Source organism: Protopterus annectens, chromosome 3.part1 (assembly GCF_019279795.1).
Source record: "Protopterus annectens isolate FY-2018-M chromosome 3.part1, PAN1.0, whole genome shotgun sequence".
NCBI classification, from domain to species: domain Eukaryota; kingdom Metazoa; phylum Chordata; order Ceratodontiformes; family Protopteridae; genus Protopterus; species Protopterus annectens.
This window is the reverse complement of record NC_056732.1, coordinates 1713455804-1713479085: the sequence shown is the minus strand read 5'-3', so window position 1 is coordinate 1713479085 and position 23282 is coordinate 1713455804. Positions and strand designations below refer to the sequence as shown.

The window sequence follows — 23282 nt, the reverse complement described above, 5'->3', positions numbered from 1 at the left end:
GTCCAGCATGTTTTCCCCTCTTGTGGGAGTGGTAACAAGTTGTTCCATAGCATTTGAGTTTATAAATTCTAGGAACCTTTGGGCTAGGGTGTTGGAGCTAGAGTAATGCTCCCAGTCTATGTTTGGGTAGTTGAAGTCATCCAATATAATGGTGTTTGGAGAGACCTTCATATTTTCCAGTGTTCTCAGGAAGGCCGAGTGGGGTTTCTGGGTTTGGGAGGGTGGTCTGTAGCAGGCTATAAACTGGAAGGCAGTTTTACCCACTGTTAGTTGCACATGGATAGTCTCTGATGCTTCATGCTTTGCCACCAACCTGGAGGTGTGGGTATCTTTGATGAATATCGATATCCCCCTCCTTTTGTGGTTCGGTCCAAGTTTTGGGGCCAAAAAGCATGGTATGAGGTATAACCTGGTAGTGCTGGGGTGCTCTTGGGTGCCCTGAACCAGGTTTCTGTTACTGCACAGATATCAATGTTCTCCATGCTAAGGAGAGTTTCGAGTGCGTGCATCTTGAGGTTTAGACTTCTGGCGTTGAGTAGCATTACTCTTAGTTTCTTATCCCTTGTGATACTTATGGAGGTGGGTTTGTTTTTTGAGCCTTGCCTAAAAAAGGCACTATGGGGGTAGCAAGAGCCTTTGCCAATATCCAAAAGCCCAGGGGTGACAGGTGCAAGCCGTCCCTAGCGAAGCATCATGGCTTGTCGAGCAAATCATCCCAAGCTGACAGACATTGGATCCCCTTTGAATGACACCAGTACTTAAGCCAATTGTTGAAATTGATCATCTTGTCTTCATATTGTGGCATCATTCTTGGTGAGGGTAAGATGCTACTCAAGGTCAGGGTCATACCTGCCTGGGCTACATGCTCAGAGAGCTCCTCTATGTCTCTTTTCTTGTAGTTCAGGGAGGTACGTCTCAGGTCATTCACACCAGCATGGACAATGACTGAGTCATATTTGTACTTGCCTTGGAGTGACCTGAGTGCTTGTGTTATGTGGCGGATCCTAGCGCCCGACAGGATGCTCACCGTGACCCTCTCCTTGTTCAGCCTGGTGAGCGGGACATCAGTGTGCCTGATGATAGATTCACCTATTACAAGTGTATCAGGTGTGTTGTTTAGTCTTAAGGGCTGTGACTATTCGGCACACTGGCTTTGTGAGATATGTGTCTGTTGCTTCTCCTAGTCACATGCTCTTCTTTTCATGGAATAAGTCAATACAGCCTCAGACACACCCCCTTGCTTAGTTGTGCTTAGCTAAGCTTATCTATCCGCCATAGGGCTCCAATGTGCTTACATGTCTGACGCCCCCCCATTTTCATGTCTGTTGCTCCTCCTAGTTACATGATTGTGCTATAGCACCTACATGGTTAGGTGCAGTTTGGCACTTAGAAGATTTTTGTGATTCAGTAAATTTCCCCTCATTTGCATACCCCACTGCCTTACTCCATAGTTACTGCACTCACACTGAGCCTTTCCCCTTAGCAACCACTGTTCCCTGGTATTGTTTTCATTCTGCATGCCATTGACTATAATGGCAAAATGCAGATTTCCCTGAAAATTGAGTTTTCAGATTTTTTTCTTATTTTCGGCATGATCCCGTTTGCCCGCCGCTGCCTTATGCTTAAACGGCTGAGATCGGCCAAAAAAAAACTTTGATTTTTATAAAAAAAAGCATTTTTCCATGCCAATGGCCATATATTTGGCCATTGGCATGCCTAAAGATGATAATACATGTTTTTTTGGGAGCTGTCATGCCTCCAATTTGTTATCTGCAGAAATTTATTCGGTTAGAAACCGAATACATTTCTGCAACTAACACTGTTCTTGCACGGTTACCTGTCTGCTTGCTGAATCACTAATTCACCTCATTTGCATGGTTTTCACCAGCAAATGAGGTAATTAGCATTCTGCAGTTGTGTCCATGCAGGAACAGTGTAGGCATGCTCGTGCATGTCAGATCAGCTGTTTGCTGGATCGCTCAGTGGCCATATTCCATGCAGGAACAGCTGCACTGTTCCTGCATGGAATTTTGAGCTTCTGAATCCCAGGGATTGTTTTTTTGTAGGGATAAGCTCTTCTGTACTTCTCAGAGCACTGCTACATTAAATATACCAACCGCAAGACCTCACAACAGTGTTAAAAAAGATAAACTTCCCTAACCTACTGTTCAATAATCAAGCCATATGTATGTACACAAAGATACAGATATAGATAAATATTTATTCATTTGCATGGGTATGTACAGTGATCTAAAACACATTAGATCAACTCACATAACCCCAACACATTGACAACAAGCTGTGCATTCTGTAGGGCATAATCCCAGAGCATGCAAATTAAAACAGACGCAAGGAGGTAAGCTCCACATACCTCCTGTGGCAGAGGATGTTCATCCCACAACCCCTGCTACTTATGTACCAACTCTGAGATTGCATAACAGTGGGGAAAGGGTAGAGGTATAATCATTTCCCCACTATGACAGCAATCTCTCACAAGTGCTAGTGTACAATAAACCATGTCAATAAATAGGACGCAACCCATATAGATAGATAGACAGAAAGACAGATTGGCAGAGATATACAAATATGCATGCATGCTGATGTTTTATCATATTTATCACAGTACAGATTTTAACAAACTTTAATTCTTATGTTCATTCTCCTAATATTGCTTATTACCACTTCTTCTTCTTTCAGCTTTTCCCGGTTAGGGGTCGGCACAGCAGATCATCTGTCCGCAAATGATTGACAGTGGAGTTTTACGGTGTCGAGTTGCCAGCCCGGTGCCCAACCTTCCACAGAAGGCATACACACACACTCACACCTAGGGCCAATTTAGAGTGTCCAATCCACCTACTGCATGTCTTTGGAATGTGGGAGGAAACCGAAGCACCCGGAGAAAACACACGCGACCACAGGGAGGGCATACAGACTCCGCACAGAAGGCACCCCAGCCGAGAATCGAACTGGAGAATCTCTTGCTGTGAGGCGACACTGCTTATTACCACTAGTCCTACCATATTCATTACACTTACCTACATTACAGATATTTTATATCTTCCTAGTTTACTTTGCTACTAACTTCTTCTGGTTAGAGACTGCAATGAAGTATATCATTCCCCTTTTGTCTTGATGCAGAGGAGAATAGTTTCATTAAGCAGTGACTGAGAATGTATGACTACATATTTTTTGTAGCAAGTTCTTTTTCTTCATTAAGAGTTTGATTGCTTAATTTGAATGTTCATTGTCATTTATATTTAGTAATCCAACTAGTTCATCACAACTAAATAACATTATACATAGGTACTTACTATTTGCCCTCTATCTACTTAAACATCTGTAATACATAGAAACCTTCTGTTAGCTATACAAAATGTAAGCGTTTTAGTTTACCACTGTTAGACATACATGCTATGTTTGCAGTATTTAATGTCCTTGTACTTTTCATGTTATCTTTAATATATTGCTGTGCTCTGTATATTAACTATTTAATGTTACCAAACTTTTTGCACCTGACCTGGGTCTTGGCTGAAATGGGTCTTTGGGTGGGTCTACCAACTTTCTTAACAGTTCTGAAATAAAACAAAGAAATAAATAAATAAAAACACATACATGCATGCATGCATACATATATACATACATACATACATACAATTTTTGACACAGAAGCAAGATCCACAGATACTGCATATGTCTCATGGAAAATTTTTGATGGTTAATCTGTTAGAATAATTTTATAGGTTCAGATGTTGATGTGCAATGCACCCTATACAGTCTTAAACAAGACAGAATGTCACTCAAAAACTAATCCTTCTTTTATGCCCACGGGGGTCACTGAGAGTACTTTGAATCCATCTGTCAAAGTATCACTCTTCCCCAAAAAGAAAAACAAATGGGTGAGGTTATTGAATTTCTGATACCAAAACAGATAAGTAAGGAACTGCTTAGACAGAACTGTTTCATCTACAGAACATAATCAATCATCTGTTTCTGTTGCATATGGTAAACAAGGATTATCTTTTTCAAAAGAAAGAGTGTGGTAAGGCCTCATTTTACTCAGATGGCAGCTATCTCCCAAAAGTTCCTTAAAAGTGCTTCTACATATGGCACGTCTGAAGAAGCAACCTGGTAAGGCAAGAACGTCGCCAACTTGTTTGTTCTTACCACACTTTTCTCCTTTGTTCCATGTCAACTAGTTAGCTCCACACTTCATCAGCTTTTGATTTGTCTAGCTTGCTCAATGTTCTTGACCACATGAAGAAGGGTAAAGATCTTTTTTGACACTTTATTAGTAATACATAATCAAGAAGGGAAGAACAATAAACTGCAAAATACATTTCATACAAACATTGTAAGTGAGGTACCATGGAAGGTCTAGCCACCTGGTGGTATGAACATTGGGTCTAGAGGATTGCCACTGTTGAGGTGACACCCTAACACCATGTGCAAAAATGGGAAAAGAAAGTTGAAGATGGATTAATCTAAGTCAGGAAATATAAAACACAACTAAGAGTTGATGCAAAAAATAAACTATTAAACTAGCTAAGAACTAGAGTCAACATAAAACTATTTATACACTGTACAGTCATTGAAATAATGAATGTGAGCAAATTTGGAATGAAGTACAGAGTCAGAAATTAAGGGAGAAATAACAAAGGGATAAAACATGCAAGAGTCTAAACTAGGAAATAAACTTTTATTGTGACTAATATTTCAAAACATCCAAAAAGTTAGACCACAAATGGCTAGTGAAAATGTTCCATAAAAATGGTGATTAATGTTAAGTGCAGCTGATAGATTTAGGAATATTCTAGAAAAAAAGTCTCACAATAACTTATCTATGAACATAGCCCTTTCTCTAAAAAGATGGATGGTATTTTCCAGGTTCATTCTATATATGCTCTCAAACCTGCTGATAGGTCTAATAATTATAAAGCACACCCCCTCTGCTGTAGGCTAGGGTTAAATAAGGATCTTATTCATGCATTAGCTTAGAACAGGGAAAAAAGTAGCATAAAGAATGACTAATCCAAGAGGTAGCAACTAACCATAGTTTATAAATGGGAAGGCCCAACCAACCATAGTTTATAAATGGGAAGGCCCAACCAACCATAGTTTATAAATGGGAAGACCCAGCTAACTATAATTTACATATGTGAAGGTAGTCCCATAATTGGTAAATTGTGGTAAGGTTACCTTGTCCATAGTGCTGGCAAATTATATTAAATGTGAATCCTTCAGTCACACTAATGGCTGGTTCTCAATAACCATTATTTATTAAATGACCCTTAATTGCTTAACAACATTTAAAATATATTTATTTATTAATTAAGGTGATGTATATCAATACTGGAACACCATTAGCAAGTAAAGGAATATGGGTTTGCTCTTTGCAAGAGGTAATTAAAATGGAGTACATGCTACAGCCTTTATAATTACCAGTCATTGTAACAGAAGGGCTGATATTATACTTCAAATTAGGAAGAGAGAAAGGTGCAGGTGGGATATTCATGACAAAATGTGACCTATTAATCACATATCAAAGGCAAAACAAAATCTAGAAGGAAGACCTGGGTAATTCCCAAAAAGTTTGAAAGCCTTCAAAATTATTAATAATTTGTCTTCCCACAACAGTAACCATTAAGTTTGATAGACATCTAATTCCCAGCATACGCCATCCCTGATCTGTAATAGAGATTCTTCATTTTGCCATAAAAAATGGTTTAGCTGATCTTCATATAGTGGGCCAGTGGGGTTGTGTATGTCTGAAAAATAAAATACCATGATTTGAGATGTTTAAAAAATGACTTTGAAACCAACTGAATCATGGTAGATAGTAAGTTTAAGATTCTGCCTTCTATTTTAGCCTTTCTGTGTATTTTGTTATGTTTCAAAGACAAAGAGGTGATAACAGCAGGAATGCCTTTGAGAATTTCCCCTAAGTCAGGAATCCCCAGTCCTGATAGTTTGGTAGGAGCTGTTCAAACTGATCAATTTACTCACTTACTTCAACTATCCTAGATAAAATTATGTAGAAAATTATTTAATTTCTTAAGATGTGGGTGTAATTATGGACTAGTGGTATGTCTGAAGACAAAAAAAGTGAGAGGGGAAACAAACATCTCCATAGCTAAGATGCAGCCCATCAGGGAAAGGTGCAGACATCACCAGGAGTGAACCCTGTGAACTCTGTAATCCTTGACAGGTCAGGGTTAATTTGTTATTTGTTACAGACTAAAGTGCACATTATTGTACATTAGATAGAAAGGTAAAAAGACACTGACAGGGTATGTGATGGTATAGATCTAAATGAAGAAAGCAAGTCTTAGCAAATGTACTTTTCCAATTACGGAATACAGATATTTACAGGACGTTTGAGACACACATTTAAAATGCAGACATCCATCACAGCACAAAGACTGAAAGGGTAAATGTGAAGGATAATTAGTTGACACGTATCTAGCTGAATATTTACAGAAGCAAGTTAATAATGTATTTGGTAATTAGGCTTCAAGATACATATAGGTGTAATTATACAAGATACATATAGGTGTAATTATACAAGATACATATAGGTGTAATTATACAAGATACATATAGGTGTAAAAAAGTTTATAAAAAGAGATCTTATAAAAAGAGAGTTTATATGGATCTGATACACTGAATATTTAATAAGAGTTGTAAGACAAGTCAAAGAATCGCATAGTTATAATTAAATCATAAAAAAGAAAACATTCCAAAATATTTTCAGATAATTATCAAAACTTTATTGTTTAAGTGCACAGACTGGTCAAAATTAGAATTGCAAGTTTATTTACCAAATAAAAAGAAATTATTTTATAGCTGTTTATATTAGTTCTACTAACTGCGGTGGTGGTTCTGTGGTAGCGTTGTCGCCTCACAATAAGACGTTGTCCTGTTCGATTCCCAGCTAGAGCATCTTCTGTGTGGAGACATGCATGAATGGGTGTACCTTCACTGAAGATTGTGCATCAGGGCCGGCAACCCAGCATGTAAAAATCTACTGCCAAACATTAGCGGACCGGAGTTCCGCTGTGGCGACCCCTAACCGTGAAAAGCCAAAAGACACAACATATATTAGTTCTACTGATCATTCTAGTATGTTGGCAGACTATATTAATAGATTTATAAAGTAATTATGGAGCAAATTTCAGTTCAGTGATTTCAGAAACAATTATTCTAGAGTAAATCTTACACAAATAAAGTAGTAAAATAAACCTTTAAAAGGCCTGAAATATATAAGGTTGGGCTTGTGTCTTCATTTTATAGTTCATATTTTAAAGTAACTACAGAAATAGTTCCCTGTTCAGGGACCATGGAGAATATTGTAAGATTAGGTTTCACTTAATGTAGGGTTGTTAGACATAAATATGGTATTTTCTTTGCATAGGCCTAGAAATGCAACCATGTTAAAGTAGGCCTATGTCTTTACTTTATACTTTACATTTTATATTATTTTAATACAAATGAATGTTTCAGTACAAATGAATATCCTCCAGTCAAGAATATGGATAATAATAAAATGTGCAGCACATTGAGAAAAACATATCTTGTTTAGATGGTATGAGGCTTTAGAACCAAGGTTAAAGAGGCGTGCAGAATTTGTAGGAAATTTACAGGGTTTTGGTAATATTAGGAGAGACTTCAGATGCAGAGATCAGTAAGGTAGTTTGGACTGATACACAGAAAGTCAAAGCAGTGCAGTCCACAGAAGTTTGGTACAGACACTATAGACTGAATGCATAGGCAATAATTCTGAGTACAGCATTTACTGGCAGTATAATGAGTGCAGAAGCTACAGACATTGTAGTTGAGTCTGTTTCAGTTATGAATTCTGCACTGTCATTAAAGACAGTAAGATTTGATGGTTATTGTTGACATCTACCATCAAGTATGCCTCTACTACATAATAAACCAAGAACTAGCAAATGGAGAGTGGCGTATGGTCCAAGATTTACAAGCTGTAAATGACGCAGTAATACCAAGGGCACCTACGGTGCCAGACCCGCACACCCTGTTGAATGATTTAAAACCTCAACAGAAATATTTTTCTGTGGTAGATATCAGCAATGCGTTTTTTTTCAATACTGATACACCCTGACAGCCAGCATTGGTTTGCATTCACATTTCAGGGGAAAAGGTATACATATACGCGACTACCACAGGGGTATTGTGAAAGTCTAATAATATTCTCACAAGAAATGGCAAGCAACTTGGCGGGATTTACCCCACCAAGAGGTAGTCAGATTTTGCTTTATGTTGACGATATCCTGCTGGCGCCCCCCACACAGCAAGATTGTAAAGAAGATACCATAGCGCTATTACAATTTTTAGCCACTGAAGGACATAAAGTAAACAAAAATAAACTGCAGCTTTGGAAAAAAACAAGTTAAATACCTAGGATATGTAATATCCAAGGAAGGTAGGACATTAGATGAGGACAGCAAAATAGCTATTTTGCAAGCACCAAAACTCACTACCAAGAAGGAAATGATGTCCTTCCTGGGTACGACTAATTTTTGTCAGAGTTGGATTCCAAACTATGCCTTGGAATCTGCACCGTTGACTAACCTGATTTATGAAAAGCCTATGGCAGCACAGGATTTGTTACAATGGACACCAGAAGCAGAATTTGCTTTCTGCAAACTGAAACAGTTAGTAGCATCCTCATTAGTTTTGGGATTACCAAACTATCATAAACGTTTTTTTCAAACTGTAGATTGTAAGCAAGGTTATATGACATCAGTGTTAACACAGCAGCATGGGGACAAGCAATGCCCTATTGCTTATTATTCATCACAACTGGACCCAGTGGCATGGTCTTTACCTCACTGTGTACAAGCAGTAGTTGCAGCTGCAAAGGCAGTACAAGCTTCGGCCTCAGTAGTGTTGTTCCACCCACTCACATTGAGAGTGCCTCATGCAGTCGCGATTATTTTACTACAAGAAAAGGTAGCATATCTTTCCCCTGCTAGGCATCTTTCCTGTATGACTATATTGTTGAGCCAACCTCATATGACAATTGAACGATGTATGACTTTGAACACTTCTACCTTGCTCCCAACCTCTGCAGATGGTGCACCACACAGTTGCCTGCAGGTGTCTGAGCAAAAGACACTGCCTAGAAAAGATCTTACGGATGTTCCCTTGGATGATGCCGAGGTGACATACTACGTGGACGGCTCATGCAAAAGTGGTCCAGCAGGACAGAACCTAGTAGGATATGCAGTAGTTTCTGACACAGACATCTTTTTCAGTGCAGTTTCAGGTAATTAAAAGATAAATACATTTTTTCTAGTTACTTGTAGTATTTACAGTATCATACAGTTCCTTCAGTTCTTAGAAGCACAAAGAAAAACTTTGTCCCATATATCATTAAGGCTGACTCATATTATCTCAGAATGAAGTTTTGCACCAAAGGGAAGAGAACCAGAAGCAGACTTTAAGGATTTCACTGCTTGGCTGACAGGGAATGATTCAGCTTTAGAAACATTACATTTTAGTCCTGACAATTTATCAAACATTGCCAGCATATTGTACATTATTAGAGTGTCATTCACAGAACCCCTCATGAGAAATATGCAGTCATCAGTGAACATCAAAGCCATGGTGTATATCCCATGAAGAGATCATCCAAAAATTTAGGAAGATTTGTTTAATAATCTATTCAAGGCTCAATGTCCAATAAGAAAAGAGTCATAGAAAATGGATATCCATGCTTGATACCTCTTTCAAATGGAAAGGGACAGTAATGTATGCCATTTGTAAGAACACAGTTACAAAGACATGCATCTGGAGCATTTCTCCCCAGGCATCAGCTGAAAATTGGCTCATTCCAAGTCGGACTTTCCCAGTAAATAAATAAAAATAAACAAGTTTTTGAGTGGTACAAAGCTTTAATGGCCTTAATAAACCCTATAGTGATCCCATATTTTGCATAACCACCCAAAAATATGCTCACTTGATTGAGTTGAAGGTCTTTTCAACATCAACAAAAATTCAGTCATGTTTTTTCAGGCATTGGAAATACAGCATAAGTGTTTGCGCCCTTAAAAAAGCCATCTTGTGTATCCAAAATAAGATCAGGTAGGAGAAATTCTAGTCATTTGGCCAAGATTTTAGAATATAGTTTAACATCAACATTACTAAGGGAAATAGGTGTATAATTAATGGGTAGAGTATTGCCCTTGCCAGGCTTAGGGAAAACTGTTATAGTGGAAGAAAGGGAGCAACAGTTTACAGACTGAGAGTACTGAAAGGAGTAGAACAAGCTGGTTAACCCTGTGGACAAAAGATCCGTGAGGAAAGTATAATATCCATATTTAGACCATCTAGGTTAGGGTCTTTCCTCTTATTAGCTGACAACACTACCCAACATATTTCTTATTTTGAGATGGGGCAATCAGATATATCATGCTTGGCTGACAGGGTGTACAGATCCATATGTTTAAGCAAAAAGTTCATATACACATGGACATGATCTGAATTAGTGTTTAAAAAAATTACAAAATAACTTATTAGCGCCTTCAGGGATGGTATCAAGTTTGTCACAGGGGGAAGATTTTATCCCAGGGATAACTGCCTTTCTTCTCAGAACTCTGTTTTGAAGGCTAACAACTTGCCAGGTTTTTCCTTCTGCCTATAGTAGTAAAAATAGCATGGGTAAGAATGAGCTGTGATTTCTCTGTTGGTGTACAGCTTTATATTCTTTTAACACATTTGGGTTTTTAAACCTTTCTATTTTGCATATGTTCCATAACTCCATAACTCTCTGCTTGTAGGCAGGAATTGTGTTTAGCAATGATTTTTTTTTTACCTACTATATAAATTCAGTAAAAATTTCAAAGAGAAGCCATGTCTTAATTAGTATACTAGACAGACAGTTCTTAGATATAAAATGCTCAACCCCTTTGATAAAGCAATTTAGAACCTACTTATATTTAACAATCGGGGGGGGTCCATCTGCCAAACCCTCTTCAAATAAGAATAACATTGCACTGAAAAAATCAATGGAGATTGCTTCATCACCAGTATTAGGGGCTGGGATGATGGCTGTATTAACAGTAGAGTGAACCAAATTGGCAAAAAGTAAAAAATAAATAAGTAAATATTCAGTCCTACTACATCAGATCCCTTGAGGAGAGTTCATTATGAAAAATGTATCAGAGGGATTCATTACCCTACAGACATCCACTAAAGCCAAGTAATCATAAGCATATTTAATAATCTTTTGAGATTTAATATGTTTCACACTATCTGCATTGCTCCTGTCACTTGCTGAATTAGGTGCAACATTATAATCGGCCACTACAATAATTCTTTGCATGCCAGCTACTCATGCTTCTATACTACTGAACAAATTAGTGTAACATGACTGGTCATTCGTATTAGGACCACTGATAGATTCCAAAGTTCACAGCTCTTCAAGGGTGGAAAACAGCCCGAGTGCCACCTACTTTGCCTCTGGTAAGCTTCTGCTGCAGCCTACAATTCAAAGTGTTTACACCTCACAAAACTCTGTTTTGATTTTGTGCTAAGATTATAAGCAAGTTCACCATCACAAGAAAAGGATAAAATTCTAACACATTTTTTGCAGTTTTGCATTCTGACTAAAGAAATGTCACAATTCACTTTCCTCAGCCATGCCTTTATTGACTTATGTTTTCATGGAGAATAAAGACTCCACATATTTAATGTCAGCAAATTTACCATATTTGTAACATAACCTGTAAAAGACTCAAAAAGCAAGAAGATAGATTATGCAAACAGACACTATAATAAACAAAACAAGAAGAAGGGGCAAGATATGGGGGTCATGGTTATCACCCTGCAAGGATTAGAGAAGTTTGTCCTTTACCCCACCACTGTGGCATTCTGATATGCATATGCTCCCATAGTGCTGTGCCTGCTGAAAAATATCTATGCATGTGCCCAGTCCCTGTCTACACTGAATACTGCTTGGTGAGTATACATACCTTGATTCTTTAGGGCTGCCTATTGTGCCAGTCAACATCCCCCAGGTGCCAACAATAGAGTGGTATGGGGTGCCTCCCTACCCCAAGATGGGTCATCCAACATTGGCCATTTAGTGTCAACATTCCTAGGCTCCCCATCCTCCAGTCATTAAGTTACTCGTTGATCCTCTATTTTCTGGGTCAAAGTCAGGGCTTTAGATGTCTGCACCGTGGAGATGACACTTCAGAAATTCATTGAGCACTGAAGACTGGATCATAGGGCAGAACATGATTAGCTTGGGCAATTTTGACATTACTTTTCCTCTGAGGTATTGCTTGGAATACCACCCAACATCGTACACTGGTGTGCTATTTCCCTGCAGTGTAAGATAGTGCAGCTGACCTGATGATGTGATCACTTTAATCTCAAACAAAAACATAAGAGTACACTACAACAAACCACCCACTATTCCCCTGTAAAAATGGGGACAGTCAACCTGGTTATTTCAACAGGTTTTACTCGACTCAAGTGTGTGTTTGGTTTCCTTTGAGTGTTTTAAATACACAATTTGCAAAATGTGTATTTGTCAGCCACAGTCACATTTGTATTCAGATTCCCTACAGTCACTGTTTTGTGTCAATAAAAAGACGTGATCCAGAACCAGTGTTAAATGAAACAGGACAAGATGGATATCATCAAATCATTTTTTAGACTGTTGAAGGCTTCTGCAAAATGGTACAATTACTGCTCAGAAATTTCAGACTAGTGAAAGGATGAGGTTAGGGAAATGCTTATATCTTTTTTTTTTTTCAAAACAGGTTTATTGTTTAAACATATAAGAGAAATATCATAACAATTTTATACAAGTAATTAAAAATAGGTATTATTATAATATTCAACAAAACAACTAAAGTATTTACAAAGACATCCACTACAATCAGATCAATTAATTAAACTAAAATACCATGCTATTGAAATTAAAATTTTTTTAACAAATTTTGTAAATTACCCCATACAATAAAATAAGATGTTTTTCTATTTGTTCTAGTCCTAATTGTGTTTATTTCCATATGGCACACTATATTCATAACATTTTTAAATTCATTGAACGAAGGAGGTGTATCTGAAATCCAATTTCTAGTTATTATTTTTCTAGCCACTGCTAGAATAGACCATAACAAGGGAAGCTTAACCTTTTAACACTTTGAGGTACAGGTGTGTTGAATAATATAAGAGATTTAGAAATAATGAAATTATCTGTGAAAAGAGCCTGCAAAATTCATTAATTGACTTCCAGTATTCTTTCAATTTTATACAGTCATAAAACATATGAGCCCAGTCAGCATTAATTTCTACATTACATCTCTTACATAGATTATCTTTATTATTTATTTTATTCATCATCAAAGGTGTATAAAAAGATCTATGTAAAAATTTCCATGTATAAAGTCTCCAGACAATGGAAGACGTAGTTCTATAAGCAGATTCCAATATATATTGTTTATCTTGTTGATTTGGTGGGTCCCCATTAATAGAAGTGAAATAACTCCAGTATGAATCTACACTGTAAAAAGTTTCTTGTCTGATAAATTTATGTATGTATGAAAGTTTACCTTTATCAGAAACTTTATGTTGTAAATTTAATATCAAGTAATCAATCAGTGTTGGAATAGATTCTTTAACTGTTATAGACATTAAATCTATTTTATTAATGAGATGTTGTCTAAAGGTCTGAACCTCTAACCAGCAAGTTTCTCTTAGATCAAATTCTTGTTTTAAGAAATCTAGATTTTTAACTTTATTATCAGATATCAACTGATACCAGTACTTTAGATCATTATCTATAGCTAAATGAGTTCCTTCAGAAGTAGATGACAAAAGCATACCCTGAGTATACATTATAGGAAATACAATAAAATTCCATTCCCTATACTTAGGGTGCATGAATATAAAGTTACGATAACTAATAATAATATTTAATGGGTAACAAACCATATGTTTAGGTGTAATAGGTGAAGTACAAAATTCCTTTAGTAACCATAACATGGAGTTATTTACAATCATATTTTTATGTGTTAAGGAAATTTTCATGAAGTGTATACTAATTAGCTCCCAATAATCTTTCCATTTTGTGACATATGACTGATCTATTAATAAAGTAATAACTTTTACAATAGAATAGATAGTATATAAATTAAAGTCTGGAAAAGAAATACCCCCTTGAGACCAGCTATTAGTATGTTTCTTTAATGCAATCCTAGGTCTATTAGGTGCCCATAAGAAATTTAACATTAGTGTGTTCAGTTTCATGACAATTATTTTTGTAGGTGGAAGTATTATTGATTGTATTAAGTATAAAATCTTGGGGAATATTATCATTTTAATAATTGTAAGTCTCTCCTCCATAGTAAAAAACATATTATTCCAGGTATTAAAAAGATTTTGTATATTAAGAAAACAGGTATTATAATTATTATATATAATAGATTTAATATATTTAGATAGTATTATACCTAAATAAGTTATCTGACCTGAATTGGGTACATATTTAGTAAAATCACTAATGAGAATATTTTTTCGTGTATATATAGGTAGTATTTTAGTTTTTCTTCATTGAATATTAAACCAGAAATACTTTTAAAATTCATCATGTTATCAAATAGAGACTGTATAGAAGAATTAGATCCTGCTGATGTAATTAGAACATCATCTGCAAAAAGTTGAATTTTGGATGTTGTATTTTCATCTATTTCAAAACCCTCTATGTCAGTACTGTTTCTGATCAAATTAGCCCAAGGCTCCATTACTAAAGTGAATAATAGTGGAGAAAGTGGACATCCTTGTTTTGTACCTTTAAGAATGGGTATTTTTGTGAAACATATGTTCCTACCTTAATATAAGCCAACGTTCCTTTGTATAAATGTTCAATTAGATTTACAAATGCATCCGAGAAGTTTGTGCACTTCATTAAGGTAAACAGATAGTCCCAACTTACTGAATCAAATGCTGAACTTATATCAAGACTAATAAGTGTTAAATCTTTCTTTTTCCTATTTGCAAAATCTATTAATGTTAAAGTTCTTCTTATATTATCAAAAGTATTTCTATTTACAATGAAGCCTGTCTGATCTATATCTATAATGCCGGGAATGATTGTCTTCAATCTATCAGCAAAGATATTCATAAACATTTTATAATCAACATTAAGTAATGAGATGGGCCGATATGAAGAACATCTAGTTGGATCTTTATTAGGTTTTAAAATTGGCGAAATAAATGTATATTGCCAAGATGGGGGTTATTAACTCAGTTTGGGCCAAAATAAAACCTTATGTATTAATGAATATGTATTTTTAGAAAGGATTTTATATATCTCTGGTATAATACCATCATTACCCGGTGCTTTGTTTGATTTAAGCTTATTTATTTGTGTAATAACTTCTGTATATGAAATACCCTTGTCCAATAGTTTAATCTGTTGTTTATTAAGCTTTTTATTCATATTTGTGGTTATAAACTCCTTTATTTTATCTTTAGGTTCCATGTTAATATTATTATGGTTAATTTTGTGAAAGTGATTTCTAAATTCATCTAGTATTTCTGGTATACTAGAAACATTCTTTTTTTCCTTAGAGAAAAGATTTCTTTGATATGGTTTTGTTTATTCAACCTTTTTGTTTTATTTTTAAGTCTATGTAAGTATTTGGGGCTTATTGAATAAGACAAAACTTGTATTTCTCTAAAGTTATTTTAACTTTATGAGTTAAAATTTCTTTGTATTTCTCATTTAGTTTGTTTATTTCTTCAATAACTTTCTTGTCCATAATATTTTCTTTATTATTATGTTTATAAGAGTCTAATTTACTTTGAATATCTAACAATTCCTTATCCCAAGATTTCCTTTTATTATTATACCATCTGATACTTTGTCCATATAGATATGATTTTAAGGCATCCCAAACATAAACAATGGAGACTTCAGGAGTGTTATTTATGTCTAAAAATGTTTTACTTCTGAAAGTATATATTCTTTATAGTCTTTTAGTTGAGTTAAGTATGATGGTATCCTTTTGATCTGAACATTATGAGTATTTTTATTATGAATTCAAAAACAATTGAATTATGATCAGATATAGGACATGAAATGATTTTGGAATTAATTAAATCTGTTACCATCTGGTTAGAAATAAAGACCCTATCTATTTTTGAATAAGTTTTGTATCTGTTAGAAAAAAGGTGTATGGTAATGATTTTGAATCTATCTGATTATTAATATCATTCAAATGATAAGAATTAGCAAAATCCTTTAAATGTTTTGCATTAGATGTAATTCTTCTCTTTCCTATAGTGGTAGTATCACTTTCATGTAGTATACAATTAAAGTCACCAGCTAAAATAATATCTCCTATAGAAAATGATATGATCTTATCAAGATGATATTTCACTGTATTAATACCAATTCCAGGTATCCAATATACATTAATTAAAGTGTAAGTCTTCCCATTAATTTGTATTGTAACCATACAAAACATTCCTTTGTCATCCTGATAAGACTTAATGGTTTTAGGAATGGGCATACTTTTATTCCATAAAATAGCTACTCCTCTTTTTTTCTGAGTGTGCTCTGAACTAACCAATACTGTATATTTGTTTGTGGCTAGTTTATCAATATCTTTTTTCAAGAGATGGGTTTCTTGTAGGAAGACTAAGTTGGCCTTATGTAAATTAATGTATCTTATTAGGCTTGCCCTTTTACATGGATTATTCAATCCATTAATGTTTAAAGAAATTCCTTTTAAAGATGTCATTTGGCATTTTTAAAACTTAAGAATCTTATGATCAAAATAACAAATAACAAGATAAGTAATGTTACATCTCCTCCTTTAGGTGTACCTTTAAATATAGCTGTATTTATTGAATCTCTTATGGGATTTCGTATAGGATTCAATTTTGTTTGTAGTGACAATGAATGTACAAAATATATTGTGGATGTCAAAACTATATACAAATAACAATGAACAAGTGAAAATAATGTAAGGATTAAACCTTGCATCCAGCCTGGAGTTGTAAACTCCAACTTAGAGTAGTATTTACCACTCAAGTTAACCCCCTACCCTGAGCAGCAGTACGTCAGCTACCACCTTATCAATTTAATACTAGTTATATTTAACTGAAGTTAACAATTTTCAATTCAATTATCTAGCAAGACAAGACTACACATTTGGTAAAACAGCATCATATAAACTAAAATAAACCTTTTTTTTTTTTTTTTTTTTTTAAACTGTTCATACTACTATATACATCCATGTAATATAAAACACTTGTATTCAAATAGCATTCAAATAATCTTGATGTTAGAAATCAAGAGGAGAGAAAAATAAGTTCTAACATTCATTTAAATCAAAAACTTTGGCTAATATGATTCAGACATTACATATATTAGGATGCATCTATTTTCTGTCATGTAAATACAGTTAACAGCTTCCAAAAAAACCTTGAATTGCTTGTATATGAGCATTTACTCAAACTCATTATTGCCAATAGAATAAAATATTGTATTCATAGAAATTGTTATAAATCATACTTCATAGTTAAGCAGATTCTCAGAAACATTTATATATATATCTACATACACACATACACACACACACACATAAATATATATATACATATATACATATACACACACATATACACATATACATATATATATATATATATATATATATATATATATATATATATATACACATGTATACACACACACACACATACACACACACACACACACACACACACACATACACACGCACATACACACACACACAAACACACACACACACACACACACACACACACACACACACACACACACACACACACACATACACACACACACACACACACACACATACACACACACACACACACATACATATATATATATATATATCTGATCTCACTGAGTTGTATCTTTACTGAGCACCATCTTACATTGCTGTCCCTTCAATAAATCTGTCTGCTTTATACAAAATAATGCACAGCAAATACATTTTAGTAACCAGATTTTACAAACATGCTATACTACTGCTTTAAAATATATCACATGACAATTTCTTCCAGTATAGAGTTATAAAATTATTTATGCTTGTCAATCAGATGAATTAAATGAGTTATAGTAATGTATATGTTTGGGACATAGGTTTTAACACATATTATTAATCTGCTATTCCTGTATCTGTGATGTGTCAGTGTGATATCTAGGTCAAAGGTAAGACCAGCTGCTCAGCTTCTCTGTGAGAATTCTGAGAATTGAAGCTTTTGAAGTAGCTCATGGACACTGTGCATGAGACAGCCCACATCCCAGATTGTCTCTCTTAACATTTTGGCGGGAAACTTATTAAAACTAGTGACAAACATTCATTTAGCAGTGTAAATGCATTTAAACATGACAAAACCTTCACAATGCATTCTACAGGTTATTACAGACTCTATGTAAGTGAAATCAAGCCCAAAATTATTAATAAGTAACAAAACTCAACATTTTGTCCCAACTCAACTCCTATGCAAATCTTATTATTTACTGTGTCTATATGATCAAAAGTATTTCTATATATTAATAAAGAAAAGAAAATAGAGTAGAAAGTAAAAGGGTGTAAGGCAGAAATAAAAAAAATGTAAGAGAAAGCTATAAGAAGTATATACAACAGAATATTACTTACTGTTTATATTAATAGAGTTAAAAATAAAACATATTATTTACTATTATTTAGTTCTAATTATTATTAGTTAAAGCATGACAGATTATTTACAAACAAGCATAAGCAGTGTAATCAAGAAAGTATAATTAGGTAGTGTCATTCCTGTATCTGTGATGTGTCAGTGTGATATCTAGGTCAAAGGTGACACTAGCTGCTTTCAGCTTCTCTGTGAGAATTCTGAGAGTTGAAGCTTTTGAAGTAGCTCATGGACACTGTGCATGAGACAGCCCACATCCCAGATTGTCTCTCTTAACATTTTGGCAGGAAAATTATTAAAAACTAGTGACAAACATTCATTTAGCAGTGTAAATGCATCTAAACATGACAAAACCTTCACAATGCATTCTACAGGTTATTACAGACTCTATGTAAGTGAAATCAAGCCCAAAATTATTAATAAGTAACAAAACTCAACATTTTTGTCCCAACTCAACTCCTATGCAAATCTTATTATTTACTGTGTCTATATGATCAAAAGCATTTCTATATATTAATAAAGAAAAGAAAAGAGCGTAAAAAGTAAAAGGGTGTAAGGCAGAAATAAAAAAATGTAAGAGAAAGCTATAAGAAGTATATACCATAGAATGTTACTTACTGTTTATATTAATAGAGTTAAAAATAAAACATATTATTTACTATTATTTAGTTCTAAATATTATTAGTTAAAGCATGACAGATTATTTACAAACAAGCATAAGCAGTGTAATCAAGAAAGTATAATTAGGAATAGCATTTGAAGAACATATAAACTTTTAAAGGAAAAAAATGTATCAAATTACTGACCTTATTTTTCCTCTTCAGAAAGAGAAACAAGTTAAATCACAGCTTGCCATTAAATCTCCAGATATTTTTACTAGTTATGAAACAAAACATTTCTTTGCACACAGAGAATAACTTTGATTAAATCTTTTCAAAATATTTGTTGCTTCTTGGAAATGCAGGAACTATATTTAAAAAGATTAATAATAAAATAAAATGATGAGAGAGAAAAAAAAACATAGTACAAATCATTTGTTTTTTAGTCTCTTCTTCTCTGAAGTCTTCCACAAAGTTTCAGTTGCCAGTCTCTTTAACGAAGGACTAGCCCATTCCATTTCTTCTATTTTTTCCAAAATCTTATTTTTTTGATAAACAGTAAAGCAGAGTCTAAGTCATCGAAAATTTTAGGACGATCAGGAAGGAAGATTTTAAGCTTGGCAGGAAACAGAAGGTATGTTTTAAACTGTGCTTTATTAAGCTCCCTTATTAGTGGCAGAAAAACTTTTCTTTTAGCTAATACCATGGAAGAATAGTCATTGTCAAAACGCACAGTTGTTTCATTAATCTTAACAGGAGCTTTAGCCCAAGCAGATTTAAGAACCATCTCTTTATCAAAAGATGATAGAAATCTAACTATAACTGATCTAGGATAGTTTTTGTTAGAGTTAGTATTAGCTATAGATCTATGTGCTCTTTCGATAACAAAAGAGAATGCTTCTGGTAAATCTAAAGTTTTAGGGAGCCATGTTGTTAAAAAAGAAGTAATATTGTTACCTTCAATATTTTCTGGCAGTCCAAAAATCCTAATGTTATTGCGCCTAGATCTATTTTCCAGGTCATCCAGCTTTGTTTGTAAATGTGTATTTTGTTTCAGCAAAACTCAATGTTGATTTCCTCTTCTTGTATTCTATTTTCCATGTCATTCACAGCTTCTTCTATGCCTGTCATCTGGATCTTCTGTTGTTGCAGGTCCATATGTAACAAGTCTATTTGTTTTGTAGTTTTTCTATGAAAGTGTCTATTTTAGTATCCATTTTATCCATCTTAGCAGTAAGTTGCTGGACTATAATTATCAGAGACTGAAGTTCTTTCTTGATGCTGGAGTCTTGAGAATTTGTCTTACTGGAACTCATTTCAGACTGATAAACTGACAGGAAAATTTCCAAAGTAATTTCTGACAGGAATATTATTAAGATTTCCTTTCTTTTTTAGATATAGTTCAAGAACTATATAAAACAAACATATTTAGAAAGAAAATTACTTCAAAAATTATTTTTTTAAGTAATTAATTCCTGTCAATGTAATGAAATTGGTGGAGCTGAAGAAATCTGCTGCTATCCTGTGTTCATCCTTGGCCACGCCCCTATCGGAAATGCTTATATCTGACTGCTTCAAAATCTTCTATTAAGCTGAGTACCTTATTCAGATATCCTTTTCTTTTGGCATAGAGAGGACTGTCTTAAGCTATGTAGTTTTATTATCTGTTATGAATAAACATTTTCTCTAATTAGTATTTGCCTCTGCTAACCAATAGTTGTAGTTCTTAGGCCTAATGTAAAGAAAAAAGTGCATATTAAAAGAAAGAGAAGCTTGCATTGTTTCATGCTGTATTTTTATGTCACACTGAGGCAAAAATATGGTTTTCATTAAATATTAAAATTAGGAATTGTAACCATTCAGTAATATATACTCTGTTATGTATCCTTAAGCTGCAATGCACATTTCTTTAAATTATTTTATTTTTATTAACAGGTTGTGCTCACTACGTAAGTTATAAGATCAAAACAAGTGTGTGAAGAATGAAAGTCAGTGGTCTGTTTGTCCTTGTAGCACTCTGCGCCCAAGAATATCAAGTTTATTTATTAACTATCCCTCTGCAAAATATTGCCAAGATGGACATGCATAGTAGAGATGCAGCTGATGAAAATTTTGCAAGTAGAAATGAAGAGGTGACAAACATAACGGAAAGGTCATCCAATGCCGTAAAAGCTCTGCAGAATCCTGCAAAGCATCAAAGTTCCTGGAACACAGAGGGAAATCTAGCATTTTCTCAGTTTCACAACATCCAGAAACGTGCACCTCCCACAGCAGTAAACACCAATGGTATAATGCATTACATAAACAAACTGAAAGAATGGCAAACATTTGATCAAAATACTGGGCAATATAAAATAACTGTACCAAGTGATCTTACAAATTCAACAGAATTCTTTTTAATTCTGAGCCACCTTAACTTGGCAATTCCTGAGAAATATAATGTCAGTTTTTATCTTGCTGGTGCAACACGAGAAATAGAAGTTGGAACAGCAAAATATGGAACTGGTCAGCTTTGTATATATCGAGAGGGAAGCTGTACACCTCCTTCATATACTGAAACAGTAACAAAACTGCTAAGAAAGACTGAATTAACAGACCAAGAAATTGCCCAAAAACTGCTGAGGAGTTTAGAGGATCCAAATGATAATAATGCTTGGGACAGGTTTTCAAAAGACCAGGAGAACGCTGCTGTAGAGTTGATTGCAATTACTCAGATTGCTGAGGCAGTGCCAAAACTCCCATATATAATGGGCGCATCTGGCCGAACACCAAAAATGGCTGAGTTTGCAAGGCAATGTCTGAAAGCAATTGCAGATAAAAAAGCCACTTTTAGAAGTGTATTTTCAATGAAAGAGAAATCACTGTACCCAGCTGTAGGAAGGGGAGGGACAGATAGAGCTAGAAACACTAATTCTAACCCATGTGAAGACATAATAAAAATACCAAAATTGTCTAACTAACTATTGCAAAATGGCAGCCATCTTAATAATGACATTCCAGTATTCTTTCACTGTGGCTGATGTTCTTCGTGTTTCACTGTTGCAGTCATTACATTTGGGTTCTATGCTTGCAGGCAGTCCTCAGTTGGCCTGATTAACAAAGTATTGGGTCCTGCGTCGGTTGCTGTCCCTTCTTCCATGATGTCAGGTCATCAGGAGTATAAAACATGCAGCAACGTCATTACCCCAGTCTTTCTTGCCATGCGGTGTCCGAAGTAGAAGCAGTTCGCAAGTGCTGGTCAGCCGACTCCTGAAATTTACGTTTTCGAGTTTCAGAACTGAAGTCTTCAACTAAAGCTAAGTACCCCATTGGGGAAACTTTTTGTTGCTCTTTACTGATGTCAGTAAAAGTTAATAATTGCATTACTTGTGGAAAGCAAATACCTCATAAAGATTTTCATCCGTACTGTATTCCTTGCCTAGGCCCTGACCACGATGTACCTTGCTGTTGGTTTTGTGCTTTCTTTAATCAGCACACTATCCATCATCTGTATATTTTTGCCTCTAAATGTTTCGGTTCTCAGTTTAATTATGCAGAAATGTCGTCAGTTAGCCATCCGACTACCGGGATTCCAAAAAAATGCAAAGATAAAGACAGAGACAGGCGGCCGAGGTCCAAAACTGCCGATGCCGCTTCTCCTAAGCCAGTCGCTAGTTTGCCGGTACTCAGTGAGGTGCTTCCGCAGCCCCTGATACCCGCTACTTCTGATTCGCAGGCCTCGACTGAGACCCATTTGGAGTCCGGTATGCTGCGAGATGCTTCAACTATGGAACTCACGGATGTCTCTACCTTGGATGGGTCCGGAGCCGCTGTGCAGGCACCGGCTTCTGAGGGTGTATTCAGGCCTATGGACTTGCATATTAAACTGACGCCTCCTTCTTTACTTAGGCCTAAATCTCGATCCACACCTACAAAACTGATGCCCAGGCCACATGCTCAGGCCTCTATGCCTAAAAACAAATGATAAGA

The 23282-nt window shown here is 35.1% G+C and overlaps 1 protein-coding gene across 2 annotated transcripts in view; it reads left to right on the top strand.

The window, feature by feature from the left end:
* Positions 1-22402, top strand: part of LOC122798898 — an 89855-nt gene extending 67453 nt beyond the window's left edge. For both annotated transcript variants that reach the window (XM_044068001.1, XM_044068000.1), the window contains one exon: positions 21249-22402. In XM_044068001.1, coding sequence (XP_043923936.1) covers positions 21296-22273 — 978 coding nt within the window. In that variant the 5' untranslated portion in view covers positions 21249-21295 and the 3' untranslated portion in view covers positions 22274-22402. The remainder of the gene's footprint in view (positions 1-21248) is intronic.
* Positions 22403-23282: the final 880 nt, after the last annotated feature.